Source organism: Haliotis cracherodii, unplaced genomic scaffold, assembly GCF_022045235.1.
Source record: "Haliotis cracherodii isolate W230 unplaced genomic scaffold, xgHalCrac1.p SCAF_15, whole genome shotgun sequence".
Taxonomy (NCBI): Eukaryota; Metazoa; Mollusca; class Gastropoda; order Lepetellida; family Haliotidae; genus Haliotis; species Haliotis cracherodii.
Genome location: NW_027266270.1, coordinates 36,228,722 through 36,253,044, shown reverse-complemented (window position 1 = coordinate 36,253,044; position 24,323 = coordinate 36,228,722). Strand labels below are relative to the sequence as shown.

The 24,323-nt window shown below is 40.2% G+C and overlaps 1 protein-coding gene across 1 annotated transcript; it reads right to left on the bottom strand.

The window, feature by feature from the left end:
• Positions 1-191: 191 nt before the first annotated feature.
• On the bottom strand, positions 192-23,607 carry LOC139462570 (uridine 5'-monophosphate synthase-like). The gene is made up of 11 exons (XM_071244400.1): positions 23,409-23,607; positions 17,014-17,112; positions 14,453-14,614; positions 13,258-13,361; positions 12,383-12,554; positions 11,136-11,267; positions 10,581-10,714; positions 9,362-9,491; positions 8,720-8,804; positions 8,326-8,424; positions 192-8,174 (listed from the first exon to the last, which is right to left on the bottom strand). Exons 1-11 carry the CDS (start codon positions 23,568-23,570, stop codon positions 7,987-7,989), a joined length of 1,467 nt encoding a protein of 488 aa, XP_071100501.1. The 5' UTR covers positions 23,571-23,607; the 3' UTR covers positions 192-7,986.
• Positions 23,608-24,323: the final 716 nt, after the last annotated feature.

The following is a 24,323-nucleotide window of genomic DNA, read 5'->3' as shown; positions in this document are numbered from 1 at the left end:
ATGATCAGTCGGGTCAAAGCTCAAGTTGGTGGTCCTGGATGCTAAACCTTCCAAGCAGTGCTGCCACTGAGCGGCCATTGTGACCACCTGATCCACACCCAGCTTGTCTCCTGTGGCAAACATGGGCAACAGGAAAGCCACTCAGACAACCGGGACTCAGAAGACATATAAAGAAATAACAAAACACTTGGTGAAACATTCAAATTTGTACTCCACATGAAGTGCTTACAGGAAATGATGTTCTACACTTAAGACACGATACAATGAGACATGGGTATTGTGGAACATTATGTAGAGAGCAACCATTGTCAGTTGTAGACGATGTAACACAACAGCACAGACAACACAGTGCCTGACACCAAAACAACAGCATTCCACAGGAGGGTCACAGGTCAGTCATGTGACACGAGGATAAAATAACAAAGCAATGATAGTTTGACAATGCAATGACATGTCAATCACATGTCTTTACCAGATGCCATGTTGCTCTCCATGTCCTGACACTTTGACATGTGGAGTCTCGGGACATAATGTCACATGACATACCATGACGCCTCCTCATCCCTATAAACACCTTCTCGGCTCCATCCTAGGTTATGCTTAACATAGACCTATAACACATGATGGTTGTCCATGCTGGTGCTGCACTGTCATCTGATGTACCTGATGATGTCTTCAGATTGTGCTGCGTGGAAAATAGATAGTTACAAGAACATATGAACATCTCTTCAAATATATAACTGATATGATCCGTATGTATCTGCGGCGGGAGCACACAAGCTAGTGATGCAACGTAACAAACAGGAGATCATCAGATGCAATGTGTACAGCCAGTCCAATAATGTATGCTGTTTCCAAAAGAGTAGCAAGTTAAACAGAAACTGAAAGGTACACCCCTTGATTGTCCATTAAGTGTACAGCCATCCAAACCTTACTGCTATCATTATTTTGAGTCTACATGAGGGCATGGATCTCTGACAAAACCTCGTCGCTATATGGCTGAAATAATGCAGATGCAACGTAACATTTTAACTCACAGAAACAAAACAATTCCAGTATTACTCACCCACCCCGAGTTGAGGCAGATCCAGCTGATATTCTTAATGCTCATGAAGTTAGTAGATGCACAATTCCCTTATTACATTGGTTACACTATTTTGATAAAAATTTGAATGATGCTTTAACTTGTTCCTTTTCAACATATAACATTAATGTTATGATGGCCTACAAAACAGCAATAGAGATATGTTAGACAGCTTTCCATCTACAATTGTCACATGATAACATAAGAATATTTACACAAATTTCACATCAACTACTTCATTAAGTCTAAGAAAACAATAAACAAAGTCATCATCATAAAGTAATTCATTCAACTGCAACTTTTGATACCAATTTCATAAACAAAACATAATAAGAGTAACCACGCGCAGACTATCAACCTAAGTGTGACCCAGTGGTTCCAAACTAGCTTCCATCTCCATCGAAATTAGACAAGCATAGGAGCTGCTGCATTCTCTCTAGTCCTTACACCCGTTACTTCTCCAGGGCGAGCATTTCTGTAAACCTACACTCTTGCGATCTCCAATTACCTGCCCTTCATTTCCATTAGCCAATATGATTGGCTACGCTCCTTGGTCTATCAGACCAATTAGAAAACAAGTTTCAAACCGGTCTCATTGTAGAGTGGGCGATATCAACAACATGGCAGGTAATTTTAGATCAGGAGAACGTCAGGAATGGATCCTGAGGTCAGTGCAGGTTTACTGACATGCGAGCCCTGGAGATATATAGAGGTGTAGTTTATTGCTATCCTGAAGTGGGAGGAGTGTCCAGCACCACTGTCTGGCTGGTGGAGGCTACAAGCCTGGAAACGGTACCTTTCTTTCAGGCTGTATGTGTCTGCAGCCAAATGCATCAGTTTCATTGTGTTCATGTCAGGAAGCTGTTTGACCTCCTCCTAAGGCATGTACATGAGGTGTTCCCCTCGTGCGACTCAGACTGAGACAGCTGGGAGACAGTGGGGTCGCACATCACAGATTTACCGCAGTACAACAAGTGGTTTATGACATCAACTGATACTCTCTTACAATAACAATAATCAGTTTATGCAATTTTCATGCAGGTCTATATCCAATCCAAAAATCTGTAAAGTATTAGTGGAGTCGATCATGTATCCCTCTAGACCCCTCTACACCTACATCATTCCAAGATAAGCCACCAGTTAGCAGTGATTGTTACCAGGTGGTCCATGGCCCACCCATGTAACACCAACACATCAACCCTCCACCCACGTAACAACAGTGATATGACTGGACCCCTCACTGTGCTCCTGCAGCGATCTGCCCATGCTTATATTCTTACCTACAATACCATCTCACATATTCTAAACATGTGTTCATGGCATGAAGCAATCATGTTTGGGTCTACTACTAATAATCTGAAGTAATCACTTTCTAATTAACTTTTACAAAATACAAAGTTCAAGTCTAGAAACTCTAAAGCACTTCTATGAAGTTTCATAATTCATAACATACAAAAAACCAACACAGACAACTCATCCACCGTATCTAAAATACATCATGTTTTTAACAAATTTACCATACAAAATAAATCGGTAACAAAAAACGTTGCTCCAAAACATTGCTACTGGTAAAACCTGCAGTGGCCACAAGACTACATACAGCAGAGGAAGAATTGAGCCTCGGTAACAATGGAAACATATCTGGCCATGCATATACTCACAGAGCTAAGTGATCATAACAATACAAAATGGCCATCTGCATATCAGTTAAGCTGTCCTACATCGACAGCTAGAAAGTGTCTTTGAGGAGGGATTGACAAGTTTGTATTTGTTTTAGAATATCTAATGACCCTGCCCACAAAATGGGTTTCATTCAAACCTCAAAATATTTTTTTCTTCTTCAATTGACTTTTTCCCAACCAAATGTTTATCATTTCATTTATAAAATATATATTTTAGGAAAATGTTCAGGAGACATATAAATGTGGTCAGATTTTTTACTGATTCTTTACCATTTTTTTACCAGTGCAAGGTCCAAAAACACATACTGTGGTTGCTTGTCTCTGGCAAATCTTAACTTCTAACCTCATTACATACTTGAAGGTTTCGAAAACAGATCTTGTATCATTGCATTGATTCGTTACTAAAACCAGAACAGAACAAAGGATGTTATACAATTCAACCAACCCAGTGTGGTTTTTCTCACAAACACAATGCAAAATGACCTTGACTTACTTACTTCACTGGACAGAAATTCCAATTGCAATAAAATCTACAGCATTAAAATCTGCAAAATCAGTTTGTTGTACACACTACAGGAGTTATTCCCCTTTGTCCTAAACAAATGCAAAGTGCCTCAACGAAGAAAAAGGACAGTTCAACAGTTGCTTTCAGCAACAATTCACAAGAAAAACAAGTAACATGAGTGGCACTGATTGAGAGCCCAGGTGCTTGTGAACACAAATACAATCTGTATGACAAATGATTCGAAGGTCAAATCATCTACAGGCTGCAGAAACAACACTCAAGAAGAAAACATAGCATGAAAATTAATGTGGGCAAAAGGAAAAAAAAAAAATATTTCTATACATATGTTGATTTGAAGTCCAATACATCAGCTTAGTGAAAACAGCAGTTGTCAGCAGGTAGTACATTCTTACAGAGCCCTGGCTAGGGCATATTACCATAACACAACATAGCTTCATCACAATGCCCTTGTTATCAGTGGACAGTGGACAGATCCAAATAAAATCAAGTATTTTTCCAACTCATTTTCAAAGAAAAAGTCAGTTATTTTGATCAACATCTATCATTTAAAAAAGAAATAATTTCTGTCAATGTGATTGTTTACAGTGTGCAATGAAGACATATGCAAACCCTAGGGTTAGCATCTATGTGATTAGGACTGTAACCATGGTTACCCGATATAGGAGTTAAATATCTACACGAAACACAATAAAAAAAATATGGTGAAATGATAGCATGTTTGATGAGACTTGAAACATAAAACTAATACAGGTATTTACATAGTTGAAAACAATGCCATTTGACACACCTTAACCGGAATTATTTGAGAAATGTCTTGAAAGTAGACAGAGTTAATTCCCCTTGTTTCTATGACCTGTTGAATGTTTACAATTAGGCAGATTAATGTCAATACCAACCATAAAATGAAATATGTCGTTTTGCAAACTACTTTTCTCCATACAGAAATACCACTCGAACATTGCTGCTTCAAGAGACGAGTTCTGTACAGATATGATATAACTTACAGATGCTATAAAATCAAAGGGAGATAACCCTACTTTCCCAACATAACCATTGATCGTGAACAAAATGCACAGTTGAAATGTAACATGTCTTAAGCAATCAGTTGTCTTGCTTCTGCTTACAAAAGTGGAACCAGTGACAGCATGTCACAGCACTGAAACACAAAATATAGCCTTGGAGGGTTGGTGAACTATGAACAGCTGTTATATCATTTCCTTCAGACTATTATCGGATAAGAAACTAATTACCTTTTCTTTAACAATTTGGTAACTGTGAACATGACAAATAGCACTCGTTCCTTGTTAACATTTCAAATGCTTGGTCGAAGTGGTCTTGTCTCTCTGCTGGCCCTGAACAAGCTCATGGAGAACAGGGATAAGACTAGAACAGACATAGATTTCATGTTTCCTGCATTAAGGGTTTGAGAATGTTTAATGTTCTCATTTGTTTCAAAGTGATTTTATCTAAAACAAATTTAATAATGACAAACAGCTAACAGTACACTTTAGTTTGAGAAGGACTAGGTTAGTGTGCAGTGGTACATAAGATAATAGTAGGACTGATTGAAAGAAGTTACCTGTTTCATATTGAAAACATTGAAATATGCTTAAAGTGTGTACTGAAATTAGTGTATTGTGATTAAGTAGTCAAGTGTGGACCAGTGAACTTACTCTGAACACAGCCGCTATCATCCACAGAACATTCAACATCCACAATATAACAAGCATGTCCTTGACCTTCAGCCACAGCAGACTCAAGGTTAACAACATGGCTGACCTTGACCTAGATCAATCCGACCCATGGTCACGGTTCAATCCTGTGACGGAAAGTCATAACATCACAAATCTATCTCTTTCTACATTCAACTAGAACAGTCTGAGCTTAAAATTAAAATATAGAATAATTTGATCATTGATATATATCGGAGGGAGGGAGGGAGGGAGGAAGGGAGGGAGGGAGTGATGAGTTGTTGTATCATCCTAGAAAGCAGGCTGGCATCTGTTCAACAGTTTTTTTCAACAGTTTGTTCAACAGTTACTTAACTACCCTGCTCATAGATCATCTGTGACACAGTACAGCAGCAGGTTGAGTTAATGGTTGTTATTCTGAATTGGTCCTTGGTTTGCTAAAGTAGAGGCCGGGGGGACTTTTAACATCCAGGGAGCAGAGACCACGAGACCTTCGGCAGTCATCTCAACTCTAAGACACTTGTGGGACTAAAGCTTTCTTAGTTGGTTGTTCACTTCTTGCTGTGTGCAGCCAGGAAACTTTCTTTACTATTATTAGACATTAAGCATTTCCTGCCAACTAGGAACAGTTGTATATTCCTCCCTACCTGGAACAAGAGACCTGGTATAAACTGTCAACATGTTCAAGTTCCACATGCTTCAGGAAGAGACTGACTACACTACATCGTCCAGCAAAACAAGGCTTTGTTAGTTGTCAGTACTACATCATTACAAGGACCTGCACTGTCAAATACACTTTTCTTAAGTCATAAATTTGGGGATAACCTGAACTTCATGACTAAGGTTTCAGAGACTCCTAATTTTACAGAACCTAGTGTCTCTTCCACTCCAAGGGTCTCACTTGAAGTAACATTTGTTGACCATTAAGAGCACTTTCCAGAATGTAACATGGTAGTTTGTCTTCGGCTGTGGACTTTGGTAGTATTCTTGAGGCCCGGGACGATGGCCTTCGGATGAATTGTTGAGGTGATGTGTTCCTTTGGCTGATAACTTGGACACTTTCACACCTGTCTGGCAGACACTCACACAGCTCTTGTTCTCTATAGTATACTGGGAATAGTCTAACAGGTGAATACATTCTGTAGTGTAATACCATCACGCACTGCTGTAATTGAGGCATACGACTCACGAAAAAACTTTTAACGATGCACATCTAAATAATCTCATCTTTGGTTGTGGAGAAAGGATTTAAGCATGGAACAAAAGAATTCCCCTTGTTTCGGTAGATAAACTGGTTTCAATAAACCCAGTCAATGGAAATATATTAGTTTGGAAGTTCAAGTGAGACAGTGACAACTACCAACAGTGCTATGAGGAATTAACAATACGGAATCACCGAGCTGCCTACAACAGGAATGTACTCACTGTATCTGGAAATATATTGCTGGTTAGCTTCCTGGCAAATGAATACTGTAAATCTGGAAATTCTTGCGCCATAAAATTATTGCTAGTGGCCAACAAAAGCCTTAACTGTGTTTGAAATGTTTCGCGACACCCTGTTGATGAGACCAAAGATCAAATATACATTTACACGTGTTATTTTTTACGTGTAGGAAACCGTGTGATGAAAGTGTACCTCAGTGTTTTTATAAACTATAGATGCATGGGTAAGAGTTGACAGGCAGGTTGGAGGAGCATGTTCATCTAACAGTAGGCTTGCGTATCTCTGGACTACTCGGCGATATCTGAGCTAATTGAGATGTGGCAGGTTGGAGAACTCTCCTGACTCTTGACACTGGTGACAATGCGTAACTAAGGAAACAGGATGAGGGAGTATTTATTTAGTAATGTACTGGCTGGTTGACGATGTGAATGAAATGGACCTCCATGTTTTTTGTTTGGTTACCCTGCATTATGAAACTATCATGAGTGTGTGTCAATCGCAGTTTTGAAGTACTTTTCAGATTTACAGTAGTTGCGAAAAAAACTAACCATAATTGTTTTAAGGACAAATGTGTAAAGGAGAGCTGCTTCAAGCATGTAAAACACTGTACTGTTAACACTAGGGGTAATTTAGTGGCAATTAAACAGGAGCATTGTCTATATCCACCGATGGATTCCTTTATTTAGTATAAGACATGTGAGAAGAAGAACTTTTGGTGAACTCTATTCACTAAAACATATCAGATCTGTGAAATCAAACACACCAACATCCAATAGCTTTCAGAGAAACAATTCTCACTTGTACAAAAACTATTGATGTAGAAATTCAATCAGGACAATTACATTCAAAAAACACTAAACTTTGTCAGACAGTGACATTTTCAACACAGCAACAATAGTCATATCTGGGTATTGATAGCAAAATGACAGAGTCAACAAGTGGTGGTGGTATCGCCTAGGATGTAACGACACGAAGGTATCTTTGATATGACACATTGATGTACAAGGGCTTACCTCTTCTCCAGCTGCCTGCTCAAATGCCAAGAGGAATTCATTATGTGACGTGATCACTGTGTATTCAAATTTGTTATGCAGCAGAGATGAAGTGAACAAGCACCTTGTGCGGCAAAGATGTCGTATCGACCCCAGTGTTGTTACCCCAGAAGACGCAGTAAGATGGCTGTGCTGAAGCCGAGGGTCACCGGTGGCAGAGGGTGTAGTTCCTGCCATGTTGTCACAATGGAAGCAGCAGCAGCAGCAGCAGCACAAACACCCACGATGATGCATACAAGATTGGCTTTGGTTTCTGCTGTAGTTGTCTGTCTCTTCGCCAAACCTACCTTACACATTCTGTCTAGATACACCCCTGACAAGTCACATGAAGGCTGCTGGGATGATAATGGGTTAATAATCACCTCAATATGAAATGTAGGACGTGAACTTGTCAGTGGAAAAGAAATACAAGTATGCCTGACAAAAGTGGTTCCATCCCCTCCCACTGCAGCTGGTGTCTGCAGTGGCCTCCCTCGATGTATTTATCCTATGTGTGCTTCCTGACCCTCATTCAAACTGTGCAAGATAGGCGCGATATCCCGCCTCTTGGTACTGCCGTGCAGCCTCTGCTGGGTCCGTTGCCTTGGTGATGCCACGCCCTACAATGATGATGTCCGACTGGCGGTTGGTGATCACCTCTGTGGGGGTGATGTAGTTCTGGCCCAGACTGTCCTGGCCTTCCGTTAACTGCACACCTGCAGAACATCACATCAACATTACATGGTGCTTCTTTAGTTTAACATCACACTCCAAACATTAAGCAACATGATGGCAGCATATCAATAGCGATTACTCTTGCACTGTTATAGTTACTATAATTTCAGTAAATAGGAAATGTTCCATTACCTGGCGTCATGTGTAGAAGGCTTGGGTCGGATGTGAGACGAGACTGACAAATAAACCCAATGACAAAATCACTGTGCTCCTCCGCCATCTTCACAGTCGCTGTAAGCAAAGAAACAACATGAGACATGTACACACCAGAGCATGACACTCAGGTGCATCCTGCATTCTGCATCCTTGAGGGTTACTTCAGTATCTAAGGAACCCTAAATCTTTTACATTAGGGTAATGACCAGGACCCCGTGACTTACATGCTTAGGTCCCACACTGCACACAATCCATGGGCGACAATGGACTAACTTGTACTCAGTCAAACATGTACAACTGCTAGGCAATGTTACCTGCCCGCACCGAACCAACTAGCTGACACATTGTAAGAGTTATCTGCAGCTGGTACCTGAAGAGTAGTCTCCCTTTGCTAGATTTCCTGTTGAGCTCATCTCTGCAATTAAGACACAAGCTCTGTTCTTGCTAAGTCCAGCCTGAAACATCAATTAGTCAGTATGTGAGGACATTGACCTACAGCGGTACATGGTTCATACACTATTAGCCTCACAAATGTCCATGAGTTTTTCTGGGTATTATGCCAGTTTTCCATGATACTACATCAATAAAAATCACAACAATAATCACGAACAAAGTCACAAACTGTTAACATCACCAATTAACATCACTTCACATTGGTCAACAATGGTCAAAGCGTTCATTTGCCAAAAATTACTTGATTAAACAGAGCAATGATTTGTCTATGACTTCATAACAATTTACCATCTTCCAAAGCTATTCAAGGCCTGGGCAACTCAAAATGAGATCTATGCCCATCCAAGACTCCATGACCAGTATGAGCCCTGGAGGTAGAATGATGTGTATCCCGATGAACACTGCTTTGTATGCCACTTTAATCTCATCTTTCAAAAGTAAAATCATTTGGAAGACCGTGAAGCTCATCACAAAGAATGCTGCAACAGCTACAACCACGACTTCCAAGACTGATGAAGATACACTGAGGGTGCAACAAGGGAAGTGTTGAGATGCTGACCTGTTTGAGTCCCTGTATGACCCCCTCCCCTGGCACCGAGTGGGCGTTAGTGATGTTGGCCCAGTCGGCAATGCGGTACATGCCTCCGGTGTACTGGCTCAATACTGTGCTGCCAATGTCAGCAAACTTCCTGCAAACACAACAGAAACTGCTGCTCAAGCATACTGGTTATGTAAGACATTAAGAACTACCTGAAAGGAAGGTCTGAAAACATGGGGAAAGTGGAATCATCTGTTGAGTTCAGCATTGGGGGGAGGGGGGGGATTGGGTTTAACGTTGCGTCCCAAGATTATTGCACTTATATAGCGACATGCATGCAAATGTGTGTGTGTGGCTGATTGTACTAGTCACGACTGATGCCGATTTATAGTGCTAGCCCACTGAGATACCATGCCGCAGTTTAACATGAATACCCCACACAGACACAGTATACTGACTCCGAGCCGACCAGTCCTTGTTTTAGACCCTTAATGCTAAATCTTTTGGTATGACGCGGCCGGGGATCGAACCCCGGACTTTCCGCGCTCCGGGCTCTACCACAAGACCACGGAGGTGGTCTACAAACTCCTTAGTAAATGTATGGTGCCTTTAGTGATAAGATTAGTGGGAACTTTAACATTGACCAGTGACGGTTGTAGCGCTAAGATGATGGTAACTCCCATATATTATCACTGACCAATGACAGCAGTAGTGCCAAGATGATGGTTACTCCCATATATTATCACTGACCAATGACAGCAGTAGTGCCAAGATGATGGTTACTCCCATATATTATCACTGACCAATGACAGCAGTAGTGCCAAGATGATGGTTACCCCCATGTATTAACACTGACCCATGTTGATCCTCACTATGTCACAATCATCTTCCCGAGGCAAGGGAGTTAACTGACTATAAAAGACAAGTTTCCACCCTTGCCGAAAAAGGCTGGAATTCCGGAGTGTCATTTTGGCTGGACTAACAAGTCTATACATATTACAATCAAAATCACTTATTAATCTAGACATTTCTACATGCAGATTTTGGTCGACTGCAGGAATTGCAACGTATGTGTACAATCAACTGGGCATCGACAGAAATTTCCTAAATCTTTTCATGTTCTTAATCCAGGTGCTCGAGTAATTTGAATGCACTTCTCAAGGTAAGACCCGTTTTATTACAATATAGATCTTGATTATCCCAATGGCTGTAGATGTTGACAACAGGAAACAGTCCCTACCTGTCCTCAAAGATGAGGAAGTTGTGTTTCTGTGCTAGCTCTGTCAGTCTCTTGGTAAACTCAGGGGTGAAGTCCTCCAGAATGTCTACATGGGTCTTGACAAGGCACACGTGCGGCCCCACACGGTTCACCAGCTGGAGGCAACAAGCAACATTCTCAACCTTACTCACACAAAAATATCTTGGTTCTCTGACCAGTGGGTGAAGAACAGCTACTGACTGCAAACTGCTGTACAGATCAGATGATGCTAACTTCATCATTCATGAGAATTGGGGTAATGGCCATTGCCAGTTGTGGTAATGTTGAGGTAAGTTATTCAATGCTGCAAATACTTCTGCTCATAAAAGATTATGTCACATGTGTGATAGGTTACCCAATTCATAATGTTCATCAAATGGTCGTATTATTATTTTACAAATGCCACCTGTCATGTGCCTATTTCAACAAATGTTCCCATGTCACCTGTCACATGACCTATTTAAACATATCTTCACATGTCACCTGTCATGTGACCCATTTCAACACGTCACGGCCACACATGACCCCAGGACTCACCTCCAGAACTTCGCCACAGCTGGTGAGGTCGGCGGACACAGCCAGGTTGCTTTTCTTAGCCTCCATGATCTGGAGCAGCTGCTTGCTGATGGGGTTGGTGCACAGCGATGCCCTGTCTGCGTAGTTGTGAACCTGCAATACACATCAGTGTCAGCCACTAGACAGACAACACAGACTGGGGCTGCCTTAAACAATACCTCACTGATAGCTTGGAAGAAGACGTTAAAACAGATCATACACAATGCAGCCATAACTAGTCATGTTGTGATTCACCTGTACACTGTCGGCAAACTTTGCACGATGACACCCAATACACTTAATTTGGCTTCGATTCACATTTAACCCTATATCAATTGTCCACGTTGATCTCACATCGACATGAATAACCAAATACAAACTATTTCAATTCGTCATACTCTTCTTGGTCGTCATTCGGATATGACACCGGCCTGATAACAAGAGTGACCAGCTTTTCCTTGCTGCCTGACATAATACCCTATGTAAACTTTGTTTCTTATTTTCTCATACCAAATAATTGACTTGACTCAGTGCCATGTCGATGGGTATTAGTCAGTTGTCCTTCTTTACCATTATAAGCGAGTCTATCAACTCTATTCTTCAATTGTGTGACACCTGTATCGTGACATCCCTATCCATAAACAGTCCAGGGCCTCCAACATATTTCACAATGTTTAGTTGAAGAAAGCATCAGTGAGAGTCTTTACAACGTGTGGCCTGGTGTCTGTGAGTCAGAGTACCACTCTGGTGCTCATGCTGTCAACCACTGTCAACCACTGTCTGTCTTGCTCTGACACTAGCACTTAATTCAGCCCATGGTGATATAGACGTATTATTGAGGAGCATCACAATACAATACCTACTGATCATACACACACAAACCACATGGCAACTTAACAGACCTGACAAGTTAGAGATTTCTTTCTGAAACTTATACCCCTCATACTGTGAATATTATCAGTAACAGTCCAACAGACTAGTGATGGATTTAAGGGCGTTAAATGCTGCAGTCACCACTATTCCAACTATATGACAGCTGCCTGTAAATAGTCTAGACTAGCCACACCGACAGGATTCGATGACAATCAATCGAGTGCTGAGGACCTGTTCCAACCCAGGGTACTCATGGGCATCTAATATTCCTCATCCAAACTACAGGCATCAACCTTACTTTTCAATGTCTACAAAATCTCTCTATTGGATTCACGATAGAAAAGCTGAAAGCAGACCTTCTTTGCCTTCTTGTGCGAACAGTGTGTGTCGCCAGATCCATTCCTCTTAATGCCACTCATTGCATTGAACTTGTTCTCAGCAATGAATTCCCGGACTCTCTCAATATCAGGCCCTGAGAGTCTCTCCGAGGTCTGCAGCACATCCAACATCTTCGACAACGTGCACACGCTGGAAACACAGACAGCACCGTCTTACATCTTGAGCCACTTGTATGTATATTATGACATTATCGGATGTAATATGACTATTTTCATATCAAATCCTGTAATCATTTTTAAATAAACTGCACCTAGGAGGCTAACATCCAAGTACGACATGTTGGGACTTTTCCAAAATGTAAATTTATATAATTGCACATAAAGACTAAGTTGAGCTTTATACTCATGCTACCACAAGGTTGAAGTGTAGTTTACAAGACCATGCATGCGAGGGGAGGTGAAATTGGGTTTAATGTCGCGTCCAAGATTATTGCAGTTATATAGCGCTGTGCATGCACGTGTGTGTGGCTGCTTGTACTAGTCATGACTGCTGCCGATTTATAGTGCTAGCACACTGAGATACCATGCCGCAGTTTAACATGAATACCCCACTCAGACACAGTATACTGACTCCGAGCCGACCAGTCTTTGTTTTAGCCCCTTAATGCTAAATCTTTTGGTAAGACGCGCCCGGGATCGAACCCGGAACTTTCCGCGCTCCGGGCTCTACCACAAGACCACGGATGTCGTCTACAAACTCCTTAGTAAATATATGGTGCCTTGTTTTAGCCCTTAAATGCTGAGTGCCAGACAGGGAAACAATAAGTACCATCTTTTCACGTCTTTTGGTATGATGCGGCCGGGGATCGAACCAATCAGTGAAGGACTCCTACCTGTGCAGGTGTATTCCCTCGCTCTTCAACATCTGGGCCCCACCCTGCTCTCTGTCCAGCAACACCACGGCATCACGCACATCAATGTCAGCTGTCTTCAAGGCCTGGAAGCAAGTCATTCACAGGTTACTATGGTTACACACATTACGACAAGCAGTAGAGCACAGGGCCTATTCTCGTGACTTCAAACAAAATGGAAAAGACAAATTCAAGAAGATACATTCTTCAGTGAGGACACCAGGTCAGAAATTACATATCCTATGAAAACTGGAGGAGTTTCACAGTTTAGAGAACCATGCATGGCTTTTAGCCATTAAGATATTGCTAGGAAATACTGCAACATGTTCAACCAGGAAAGGTACTTCAGCCATATCCTTGAAGAGTTAGAAATACAAGAGCATGGTCACCACCACAAACATTCTGTCGACTGGAACACATCATAATGTGAGCATATTGGCTTTGCTCCTGCTTTGAAAAGTATTACAGTCATATGATCAGTGTTCCCGTTTACCGGAAATTACCAGATTTTTACCGGTAAAATTAGGCCAGGACTGGTAATTCATGTGACTGCCAGTCCATGTGGACCGACAAATAAAGTACCAGTACCTTATGAATCTTTGTTGTTGAAAAAAACTGAGATATTCATATAAGTTATGTTTTAAAATAAGGTTAGGTTTTGTACAAGGAAATACCATTTCGCGGTTAAATATTTATTTATAGCGACTTAGGCTCAAAATATTCAAAAATAGAGAGAGAAAACTGTGACTGAACTTCGTGTGAATGACTTGCAGATCTAACTAAGTTACTTCAGAGATGATGTCATTGCATTGAACATGATGTTGAAAAAATTAAAACCAGTTTTTTATTTGTTGAAAGTTGGAACTGACATAAATTAGGGGGCACTGGTAAATTTTAGAGTTTCAAAAGCAAGTGGGAACACTGATGATGGCAGAAAGAAAGCCTGAAGTAATGCATGTCTAAGATGTTTACCCCTTGTTACGTAAAATATCACTCATTGTAAAATATAATGTTTTAGATGAAAATGACACTAAACATGCAGGACTTTTGAGTCACGTGACCCCCTGCCATGAGTTCCTGACTTGCCCAGTAACATCTGAATGAAGATCAAGGTCAGAACAAGCTGGGCATTAAATTTGTTCTTGTGTTGATTCATCCCAAACCAATTTTACCCTACCTGTGCTGTTTCCAGAACACTGGATCCACTGGTGACAACATCCTCGACAACCAGACAGCGCTCGCCTGGCTCATAATGACCTTCTATCATACGCTTGGTCCCATAATCCTTTGCTTCCTTTCTGCGTATCAGCATGGGCATGTGATGCTTTGTTGCAATACACTGAAAAGATATGCTAGTGTAATGCTTCTTAAACTACGTGGCTCTTTCAAGAACCAGAGTAAAAAAGAAGTGTCAACCAGTCCTGTAAACAGTCAGATATTCCTGGAAACAGATAATCCTAGAAACAGTCAGCCAGTCCTAGAAACAGTCAGTTAATCCTAGGAACAGTCGGGTAATCCTAGAAACAGTCAGGTAATCCTAGAAACAGTCAGGTAATCCTAGAAACAGTCAGCCAGTCCTAGAAACAGTCAGCAAGTCCTAGAAACAGTCAGCCAGTCCTAGAAACAGTCAGATAATTCTAGAAACAGTCAGCAAGTCCTAGAAACTGTCAGCAAGTCCTAGAAACATTCAGCAAGTCCTAGAGACAGTCAGCAAGTCCTGGAAACAGTAAGCAAGTCCTGGAAACAGTCAACCAGTCTTAGAAACAGTCAGCCAGTCCTAGAAACAGTCTGATAATTCTAGAAACAGTCAGCCAGTCCTGGAAACAGTCAGCAAGTCCTGGAAACAGTCAGATAATCCTAGAAACAGTCAGCTAGTCCTGGAAACAGTCAGCAAGTCCTAGAAACGGTCAGGTAGCCCTGGAAACAGTCAGCCAGTCCTAGAAACAGTCAGCAAGTCCTGGAAACAGTCAGGTAGTCCTGGAAACAGTCAGATATTTCCAGAAACAGTCAGCCAGTCCTAGAAACAGTCAGGTAGTCCTAGAAACAGTCAGATATTCCTGGAAACAGTCAGCCAGTCCTTGAAACAGTCAGCAAGTCCTGGAAACAGTCAGCAAGTCCTGGAAACAGTCAGCATGTCCTAGAAACAGTCAGGTAGCCCTGGAAACAGTCAGATATTCCTGCAAACAGTCAGCAAGTCCTAGAAACAGTCAGGTAGTCCTGGAAACAGTCAGATATTCTTAGAAACAGTCAGCCAGTCCTAGAAACAGTCAGGTAGTCCTAGAAACAGTCAGATATTCCTGGAAACAGTCAGCCAGTCCTAGAAACAGTCAGCAAGTCCTGGAAACAGTCAGGTAGTCCTGGAAACAGTCAGCCAGTCCTGGAAACAGTCAGCCAGTCAGGTACTCATCGAAAGTCAGTGCGCAAGGTTCAGTTCCCCTGTTTCCACTGCACAAAACACACAATTTTAGTAGCCATATGAGGACCCTGGCACAGATAGGAGATGCAACTTTGTACAGAACAATTATGGTGTCTTAGATGACCTAGAACCCCCGTTCCTTTGTCTGATAAATGGAATGTGTCATTTTATTTGATTTGAATAACATGAACCATGGCTGGATAATAAGAATTAGGCCTTAAGGCTCAACACTGGTTGACACTCTCCATAAGAAAAACACACAAGTCCTCTCTGTACAAGACCAGATTATTTTTCAGCATCAGGAGTATGTACTCCTTATTATTTTAATATAGGAGTACTGGCAAAACTAAAAAGTACACTTAGAGTACTGAATGCAATTAAATGTATTTAGATTGCTACTCTCGTGTAAATAGGCGGGGTAAAGTATTATGAGCAGAATTGTTTCACATGGTATCCCTTCAGTAAAGTCAGGTAAACAAACAGGTAATAACAAACTTGGTCAATACAAATTTGAACTTTGAGATAAAACACAAGCATATCTAGACATGATGATTAACCGATTAAAATGTATTTTACTAGGCATTGTTTTTTATGCAGAGATTAAGATTACTGTGTGTATTTTCTCGCAAACTGAGCGAGAAACAGCAATCAGACAATACTTTTAATAATAACCATAAGCATAACTTCGGTACAGCTGATCGTTATTGCCGGATACTTTTTAGGCATGGAACAATATAACCAGTTAGCGCCGAGGCTCCCCAATTGACTCGATATTAACATATAACAGTCAAACTACAATGAACATGACTTTTAATCAGTCAAAGTTTGGCATTTATGACATATGTATCCATGTATCCATAGTTCAAATTTTTGAAAAAAGTAGTAAATTTTGAGCAAAAGTAGTAAAAAAGTCCAGATATGCAATGAATACTTTTTGTAACCAGACTGTGTAATAAATGATTAATGTGCAGACTTCACTATGGATTTGTTGACATGGTATTTCCGGTGATACGTGCTCACGGTAAGATCTTTGCGTTGGGGGAAAAAACATCAAAACTCATTATCGTGTGAATAATATGCAATCCCTTTACACAGATGTGTTTTTTGGAAAAAAGTGTTAACCATACTCAAGAAAATACGCTGCTTGAATTCAGAAGATAAATTTTGAAAAACGTCTATAAATGAATGTTAGACCGCACATGTACATGATGTATGTTGTGATGCATATTTGATACGTTTTCAAAATTATCCCCCACCATATCGTGCATTTTCATCTGTACATACAGTGATAAAGCATTTCCCCGGAGCCATGCAAGACTTACTGTTGCGAGCGGCAAAGCTGTGTATGGCACTCCGCACAGGGACTTGAAGTTGTTCTGACAGTTCTGACTGGCATCCCACAGGTATTCCGACACTCGTACCTGTAGCATAAACAATCATGTCCCAGGGCTTCATATAGCTAAATACAACATGCACCATTGCAACCTATTGTTGAAAAATGCAACCTTATATTTATGTCTGCATGCACCAAGTGCATGTCAAAAATATTCAAATTTGTGTCTAACCTAACATGTCCACACACCATCGATCTTTGAACACATTCAATACAAATTAGCTTACTAGCGCCATAAGTGGCTATTACGAGTTATGTAAGACCAATATCTACAGACCAATCAGATTCCACCTCATATCACTTACATTTGCTAAAAACAAAATGATGGCACCCAGTCAATACGATCTGATCGATAATCAAAATCAATATTGTGATAAAACGGGTCTTACTTCGCAAATCATGTGACCACCTTGATAAAAACATGTAAAATTTAGAAAATATCTGTTGACTGGATGTCAATTTTGTTAAGCAAGTTTGATTTGACAATGCACAGACTTGTTAGTCCAGCCAACATTTAACTCCTTAATTCCAGTCTAGTCGGCAAGCGTGGAAACTGGACTTTTATGGTCAGTTAACTCCCTTGCCTCAGGAAGATGTACCATGTGTACGTTTCAACTTTGATAAATTTATGGCCACAGCGTGCAACCTGGTTTTGTCTGGTGCAACTAGGTTTTACATGTAAACATTCACTTTGTGCAAGTTAAATCAAGTTCCTGAAATTAAGCCCTGAAATCTAGATAACATTCTACTCATCACAGAACACAGACAACATTCTGCAGGAAGACTAAGAGATAATCGTCTACTCATTTGAGTGAGTGAGTGAGTCGGGTATAACGCTGCTTGTAAAAGTATTCTAGTCATGTCACAGCGTGTCAGCTTCATCTGGGAGGAAAGGCTGAACCCAGTGTTCATGGTGGTAAAGTTGGCTTATGTGCAGGGGGAAATGTCATAGTTTTTATATTCAGTCCCTTTTTATCATCATTTAGACAAATGCTGAGGAAAACAAATGATTGTATCTGTTCCATGAGTACAGTCAGTGATTTTCCTCCAGACAAATAGCATAGGACATTTTCTTACATTTTTAACTTTTGATAAGCTGTTCTTCTATATTACTACCTAATTCTAAAATAATCTTTAAGATATTTCGGATAACAATCATTCAAGAATTAGTCACTGTATAAAAATTCAACCACTCTGAATGCCCCGGATTTATCACTGATGAACTGGTGTGGTAGGGGTCTAATCTGACAACCACATATAACACAGCTACCTGTCAGGAGTTGTCATGTGTATACTCACACCATAAACTCACTCAACTGTCAGGAAAACATATATCAAAGTGAGTACATATTCACGGCCATATCATCATCATTCTCGTTGGTCAGATATGAAAAAGATATTAGTTCCCATAGAAACTAAAACCTGCACATTAAGAAATATTTCCCTAATCTGACAAGATCCAATTACTTTCTGGCCTTGAAAAGGTTAAAAACAGAAAGAAAGAGAATATTTACGCTTTCACTTATAAGATGTTTAGAAAACTCTAGTGTCATTGTTAATTGTACATTTTCATGTCATTTAAAGAGATTTTTGTACCTTCCTGTTAATAAACTCAGATTTTAACCAAACGAACAAACCCAGAACCATTCTTATACACTAAACAGTGAATACTTTTAACAAAATAACAAATTACTATTAAAACATGAAATTTCATCAGAAAAATATCTCAGAAATCTAGAGACATGATATAATCTGTTTGAAAACTGATTTTCTGGCAATCATTACCAGTAAGTCTTCAGGGAATTACATGTTGAGTGAATTACAAGTGTAATACCACTGAAACTGTTTCTATTGTTAGGGGAATGGTAAAGATTGGCCTCAGTGAGTACAGAGTTCTCTGAAGCATGCGGTTTTGTGTTTAACTTTCTATCAGAATCCCCAAATGACCCAAAACCATTCCAACACTTGTTAAGTATTGTTTTAATACTTGCAACATGGGATGTCAACATGTCTGGAATTTGTTTTACTGATAGGTTCTGTAAGCTAAATAAAGTCATCATTCCATCTAGGGAGCACAGGTGGCCCAGTCATTTAAGGCGCCGCGATTCGCTGTGCAGAGTAGTGTCCCTTGGGCATGCCAGAAACCTATGACTGTGGGTTCGATTCCCATTTGGCCCGATTATGTTTCTAGGTTTGTCAGCACCATACCCGTGCACATGGGTTTCACCGAAGTTGTCAACGTCTGAGACCTGCATCACTTCGGGCTTTCCTCCCACATTAAGCTGACACGCCGTGATATGACTGAAATACTGTTAAAAGCGGCGTTAAACCCAACTCACTCACTCATTCTATCTAGTACATGAAAGAAGAAACATCAGTATCATATACCAAAAGAGCACATCAGTGATGTCATGTCATGTTGGCATAGTGTGGGAAGAAAGAGGAAGGTGATACTGTTCTATCAAAGAAGTCTTATATAACTCCTGAGCATGGTAAGGTGCCAACAAACCAGTTCTCACCATGCTCATAGCCAGGGAAAATCGGGGATTAGAACCCACTATTAAAGTAAATCCTGGTATTGGTAAAGGACGCAACTCTGCACAGAGAATTGTGGCATCTTAGACCACTGGCCACCCTGCACCTGGTTGTAAGATTAACTTTTAAAGTGGCCTGTTTCTACAGAGTACAGAAGTGCAAAATCAAGGGTAATGAATGTTCTGGGATGATCTGTTCAAGTTTCAGCTACTAGTCTTGAGCATGAGTCTAGTAAGATTATGTTTGGGTTAGTATTAGTAACATCAGCTCATCAAATACCAAAACACTAAACTAAAGTATACTTAGAGCCAAATTTGGGCAGGTAGACTCAAATGTTTTCAGCACCGACTGGAACACTATCAGCATGATCATATCACACTCAGACATAAACTGGCCATGGCAAGTAGAGGAAATGGGCACATGGCACATGTTGGTAAATCTGCTGATGTTACTTTCACACTATTTGTTCTCTGATCATACCAACACAGATACTAAATAATACATTTCACCTTAGTGCAAGTATGAAAATAGTAACACATTTTTCTTACATCATTTTGTAGCTATGATGTACAATATGATGACCGAGGAGAAAAGTGTGAAAACGTAAAGTTAGTACTGTTGCCCTTCTTTAAAAGTACAAAGTTTGTTGTCTATTTGTCACAACCAAAAGAATTTTAAAAGCGCTAACGGGAGGCGTGGCTTCATTAGCACGACCGGCTAGGCCTGCAAGCTGATTGGATATTACCACCACCCGGGCACAGGATATATGCGATTGTTTCATTAGTTGTGGGGAGACCTGTGTTGTACATATAATACCAGTATGGATTCCTTGTATGTCAAGAGCTTTATAAAGTTCCACCCACACCCTCAATCTGTGCCATTATAAAGATAGACATTGATTGATCTTTGTAGCCAATCAATTAGTGATAATGAACCAGAATGGTATTTTTCTCACCTAGTCACTCATCTCACAACATGTAACTGCAGTAGATTAATATAAATGTATGCCAGCTGTCTGTATCATAAACACTCAGCCATGTGCATACTGTAATGTAACGTGGCAGCAAATGACACGGATTCCCAGAGTCTATGACATGTCGCTTCATCTTTGTAGTGCTATTTCATGACTACAACGGGATATTGTCTTTTGGAGAAAATATACTAAACAAACAAACTAATCTGTGTTTTGCAATCACTTGTAATCCATGTGTCCAAGATGGGGATCATCCTGTTTATTTTCGTCACTATTGTCGGTCACAGGTTGGGGTTCACTTGTACCGAAATCACCAATTCATCTTCAAAGAACTTTTCACAGAATATCGCAAAAAGGAACGAAGGAAGTTCAAAGTAAACACAAAAAAGTCTCATAACAAAATGAATTAAAGTACAGAAACGCGAACAATGAATGCCTTTGTTATTTGTTTGTTTAACGTCGCACTCAGCAATATTCCAGTTATATGACGGCGGTCTGTAAAATAATCGAGTCTGGACCAGACAATTCAGTGATTGACATCGTGAGCATCGATCCACGTATCAACCAAGTCAGCGAGCCTGACCCCCCAATCTTGTTAGTAACCCTTTACACCAAGCATAGTCGCCAATTACGGTAAGTATGGGTTGCTGAAGACCTTATCTACCCCGGAATCTTCACGGGTCAAATGCATTTGTGGAATTAGTATGTTTCGCACATTGTTTTCTCACCAGTAGTGAATAGTGAACTAAATTTGTGATGTAAATGGCCATTGTCACATTTCATTGTTGGAAGAAAAGAGTATATAGAGTGCAAATGGGGGTGCAGTCTGGTTGTGCAATAAAGCGTGTCATTTTGGAGTTAGCTTGTGCGATCAAGCATGTAATTTTGGAGATTTTCTCCAACAAGATCATGTATGGAGTTTCTGTGTATGAAGGCTTTGCATATTTTCATTTCAGCCTTTGAAATTGATGGATGACATTAGGGTACAATGACACGAGCCTGACCATTCAATCAACATAAGTCACAACTAATTCTACCCCAGAACACCCTCAGGGTTGACGAACATCAAAATGTAATATGGAAGGACATCTAGATATGGTCTTGGGCAACTGTCATTTAAATGGTACTACGCTGTCTATAGAGTGACCCCACATATAAGGTAACTCCCCTGTACAAGCCTTCAAAATCAAAGCTAGGTATATGAGCATGTGTGTCATTCTGATTTTACAAAACGATTGTCAGAATTATTGTATTCCACGAGTTAGAGCGGGGGTAATACATGCATTCTTACATGAGTGTCGTAAATTTCATAGACTAAATCATTTTGATTTAAATATGAGTAATTACCCATCCTATAAAAAATAAAACATCCTTAAAACAGACCATAGAATATTGTAACGTCTGTTGATAACATTGTGTGTAACTATCGCACAAACATGCTACATCACTACGGACACTGGTATTACTGTAGGATGACATTTACATGATTTAGTCCCAGAAATAAAGTTATCTTATTTAAAAATATATATCTACAAAATAGAAAATAAAAATTCCAAATGGAGCACAGAAGAATCCTTAATATGAGGCCAAGAGCTGAGGCAATCTAGACTTGTCAAATCCTTTTAAACCTGAGTTGGTTCTTTAAAACTTATGCTGTAGGGTCAAGGAGACATACTAGTATTACTGTTACTTTATCATCTCATCTTCTTGACCAATGATTAGTTATTTGGAATTTGAGCATTGTTTTGATTGAAAAATGGTTGCTTGGCTAATTGATTCTGATCTTATGATTACCATGATTACTGTTAGAGGTACTAGCACCTTACTACGTTTAATGAAATGTTGCATTGAAAGATTAAAGAAGCTCAATTTCATCATAAGTCAGTGATATCTTCACTGATATCTAGTTTCAGCCAAGGAAATAAAAATGAAAAGAATAGAAATGTTCAGCAAACGTAACTAGGAAAACTGAAAGAAATCCTATCACTTGGGCATACAAAAACAAAACAGTGATACATTCCCACTGAAGTCAAGCCAATGTATGTACTCAAAAAACAAAAATAATCAGACCTAAATATCATTAAAAGGACGTTTTTTTCTAATGAGATGTTATTTCAGATAAGTACTTTGTATAAACAAACATGTGAATTGAAATGAGGTAAAAAGCATTGCATAGAAATTTAAATAATTGAAATGGCTGCACAAAAACAAAACTATAAGGAAGTATTCAAAGTATTCACGAAACACAAATCAGAAAAAATCGCTCATCATACGTGTCACTGGTAAAAACGTTATTAGTGACAACAGTCTTTGCCTCCGAGGTCCCAACTGTGTTTGTTTGACATGTTTGAGGCTAAAGCAAAATGGAGACTGGCTTTACACAAGTGTTTACACAAGCGATGGCACTGAAAATGAACAAATCGTTTTACAATTTTCTCTGACCGTCACTAACACTTGTCGTAAAATACAAATCAAACACAAAAGACTCCGCTAAAAACATAATTCCCTGGTGTTAAAACAGGAAAAAGACATGTTCTAGATGATTGCGCTCAGCATTTGCACCCGGTGCCCCCAGTCTCATTCTGAGAACAACCAACTCGGACTTCTTTGTTTGGTTAGGCATGAAACAGAGCTTAAACAAATCAGTTGTCAAACAGGAAACTATTAAGCAATGCATTAACAATTGTAGATGTAAGAAAAATAAATATTATTTGAAAATGCAACTTAATGCACCCCTGCAATGGAAACGAATCGCAAACATTCGATTGACCCGAAGGCGAGACAAGCTCGGATAGGGGTCCAATTCAAAACCTTACCAGGATTTCTGGATAGGACACAATCACCCGCAAATCGATGTAAACGGGAGATTCGATACCGCTCTTCAATTTGAACGTTCCAAATTTTACAGCTTGTACATCGTAAAGGCGTATAATCAAATCTTCGAGGCTCATCCGCATGTTGTTCATGGGCGCAGCCATAGTTGATTTTCTCGCCACCTGCAGGAAATTGCTCTGAGGGGAGACAACTCGGAATATAACCGCTCCCGCAAAGCACTGCGTGACACGAGTTGCTCAGTCAGTCAAGTGCGAACCATGACGATCAGACATCTGCCTTCCAACAACCTTACTCGCACAATAGCGGACCTTTGTAATAGCTCATATGTAGCAAGAAGACTAATAGATGCATAGAGCAGCCTACAATTACAGATAAAAACGCATAAATTAAAGTTTAAACCGCTCCACCGGCCAGAGATAAGGACCGGGCTACCAGAAAAGGACCAATCATATTATATGATCGTTTATCTTTAGTTTGATGTTTTACATGCAAATTTATCGGTAATAGCTATGTATAAGTTTGTTTTGCAGTGTTATGGATGTCGCGCATCTAGTAATTGCTGAATAATTGCCGTCGAGTCTGTATCATCAGCGGTGCAGTGTGTGTTAAATATACTGGTGTCAGCTTAAGTGCGTTGTGTGTCGAGCAGGGTTACTGCGGTGCAGAGAGCAGAGGTTACCATACACTACATGCGCGCGTCTCATCCCCCCACCCCCTCACCCCTCCCACCTCCTCCTTCTTTTCTTAAGGTACATAAAAGGCCATCAACCCTCGAAGGATCAATTTCGGCCCCAGGAAAATATAATCTTCTAACAAAATCAAGCAGTTTATTTGCACGTATAGCGGTGCTCGTTGCACCGGGGCATTGATCACGGCCGTAGAACTTCTATCAGCAT

What these genes read in the sequence shown, in the direction of transcription:
- LOC139462570 (XM_071244400.1), bottom strand. Translation starts at nt 23,570, where the DNA reads ATGGCTGCGCCCATGAACAACATGCGGATGAGCCTCGAAGATTTGATT. An exon ending in TGTCCTATCCAGAAATCCTG is followed by an intron (nt 17,113 to 23,408) that starts GTAAGGTTTTGA and finishes TTTATGCTACAG; the next exon opens with GTACGAGTGTCGGAATACCT. An exon ending in GTGTTCTGGAAACAGCACAG is followed by an intron (nt 13,362 to 14,452) that starts GTAGGGTAAAAT and finishes ACTTGCTTCCAG; the next exon opens with GCCTTGAAGACAGCTGACAT.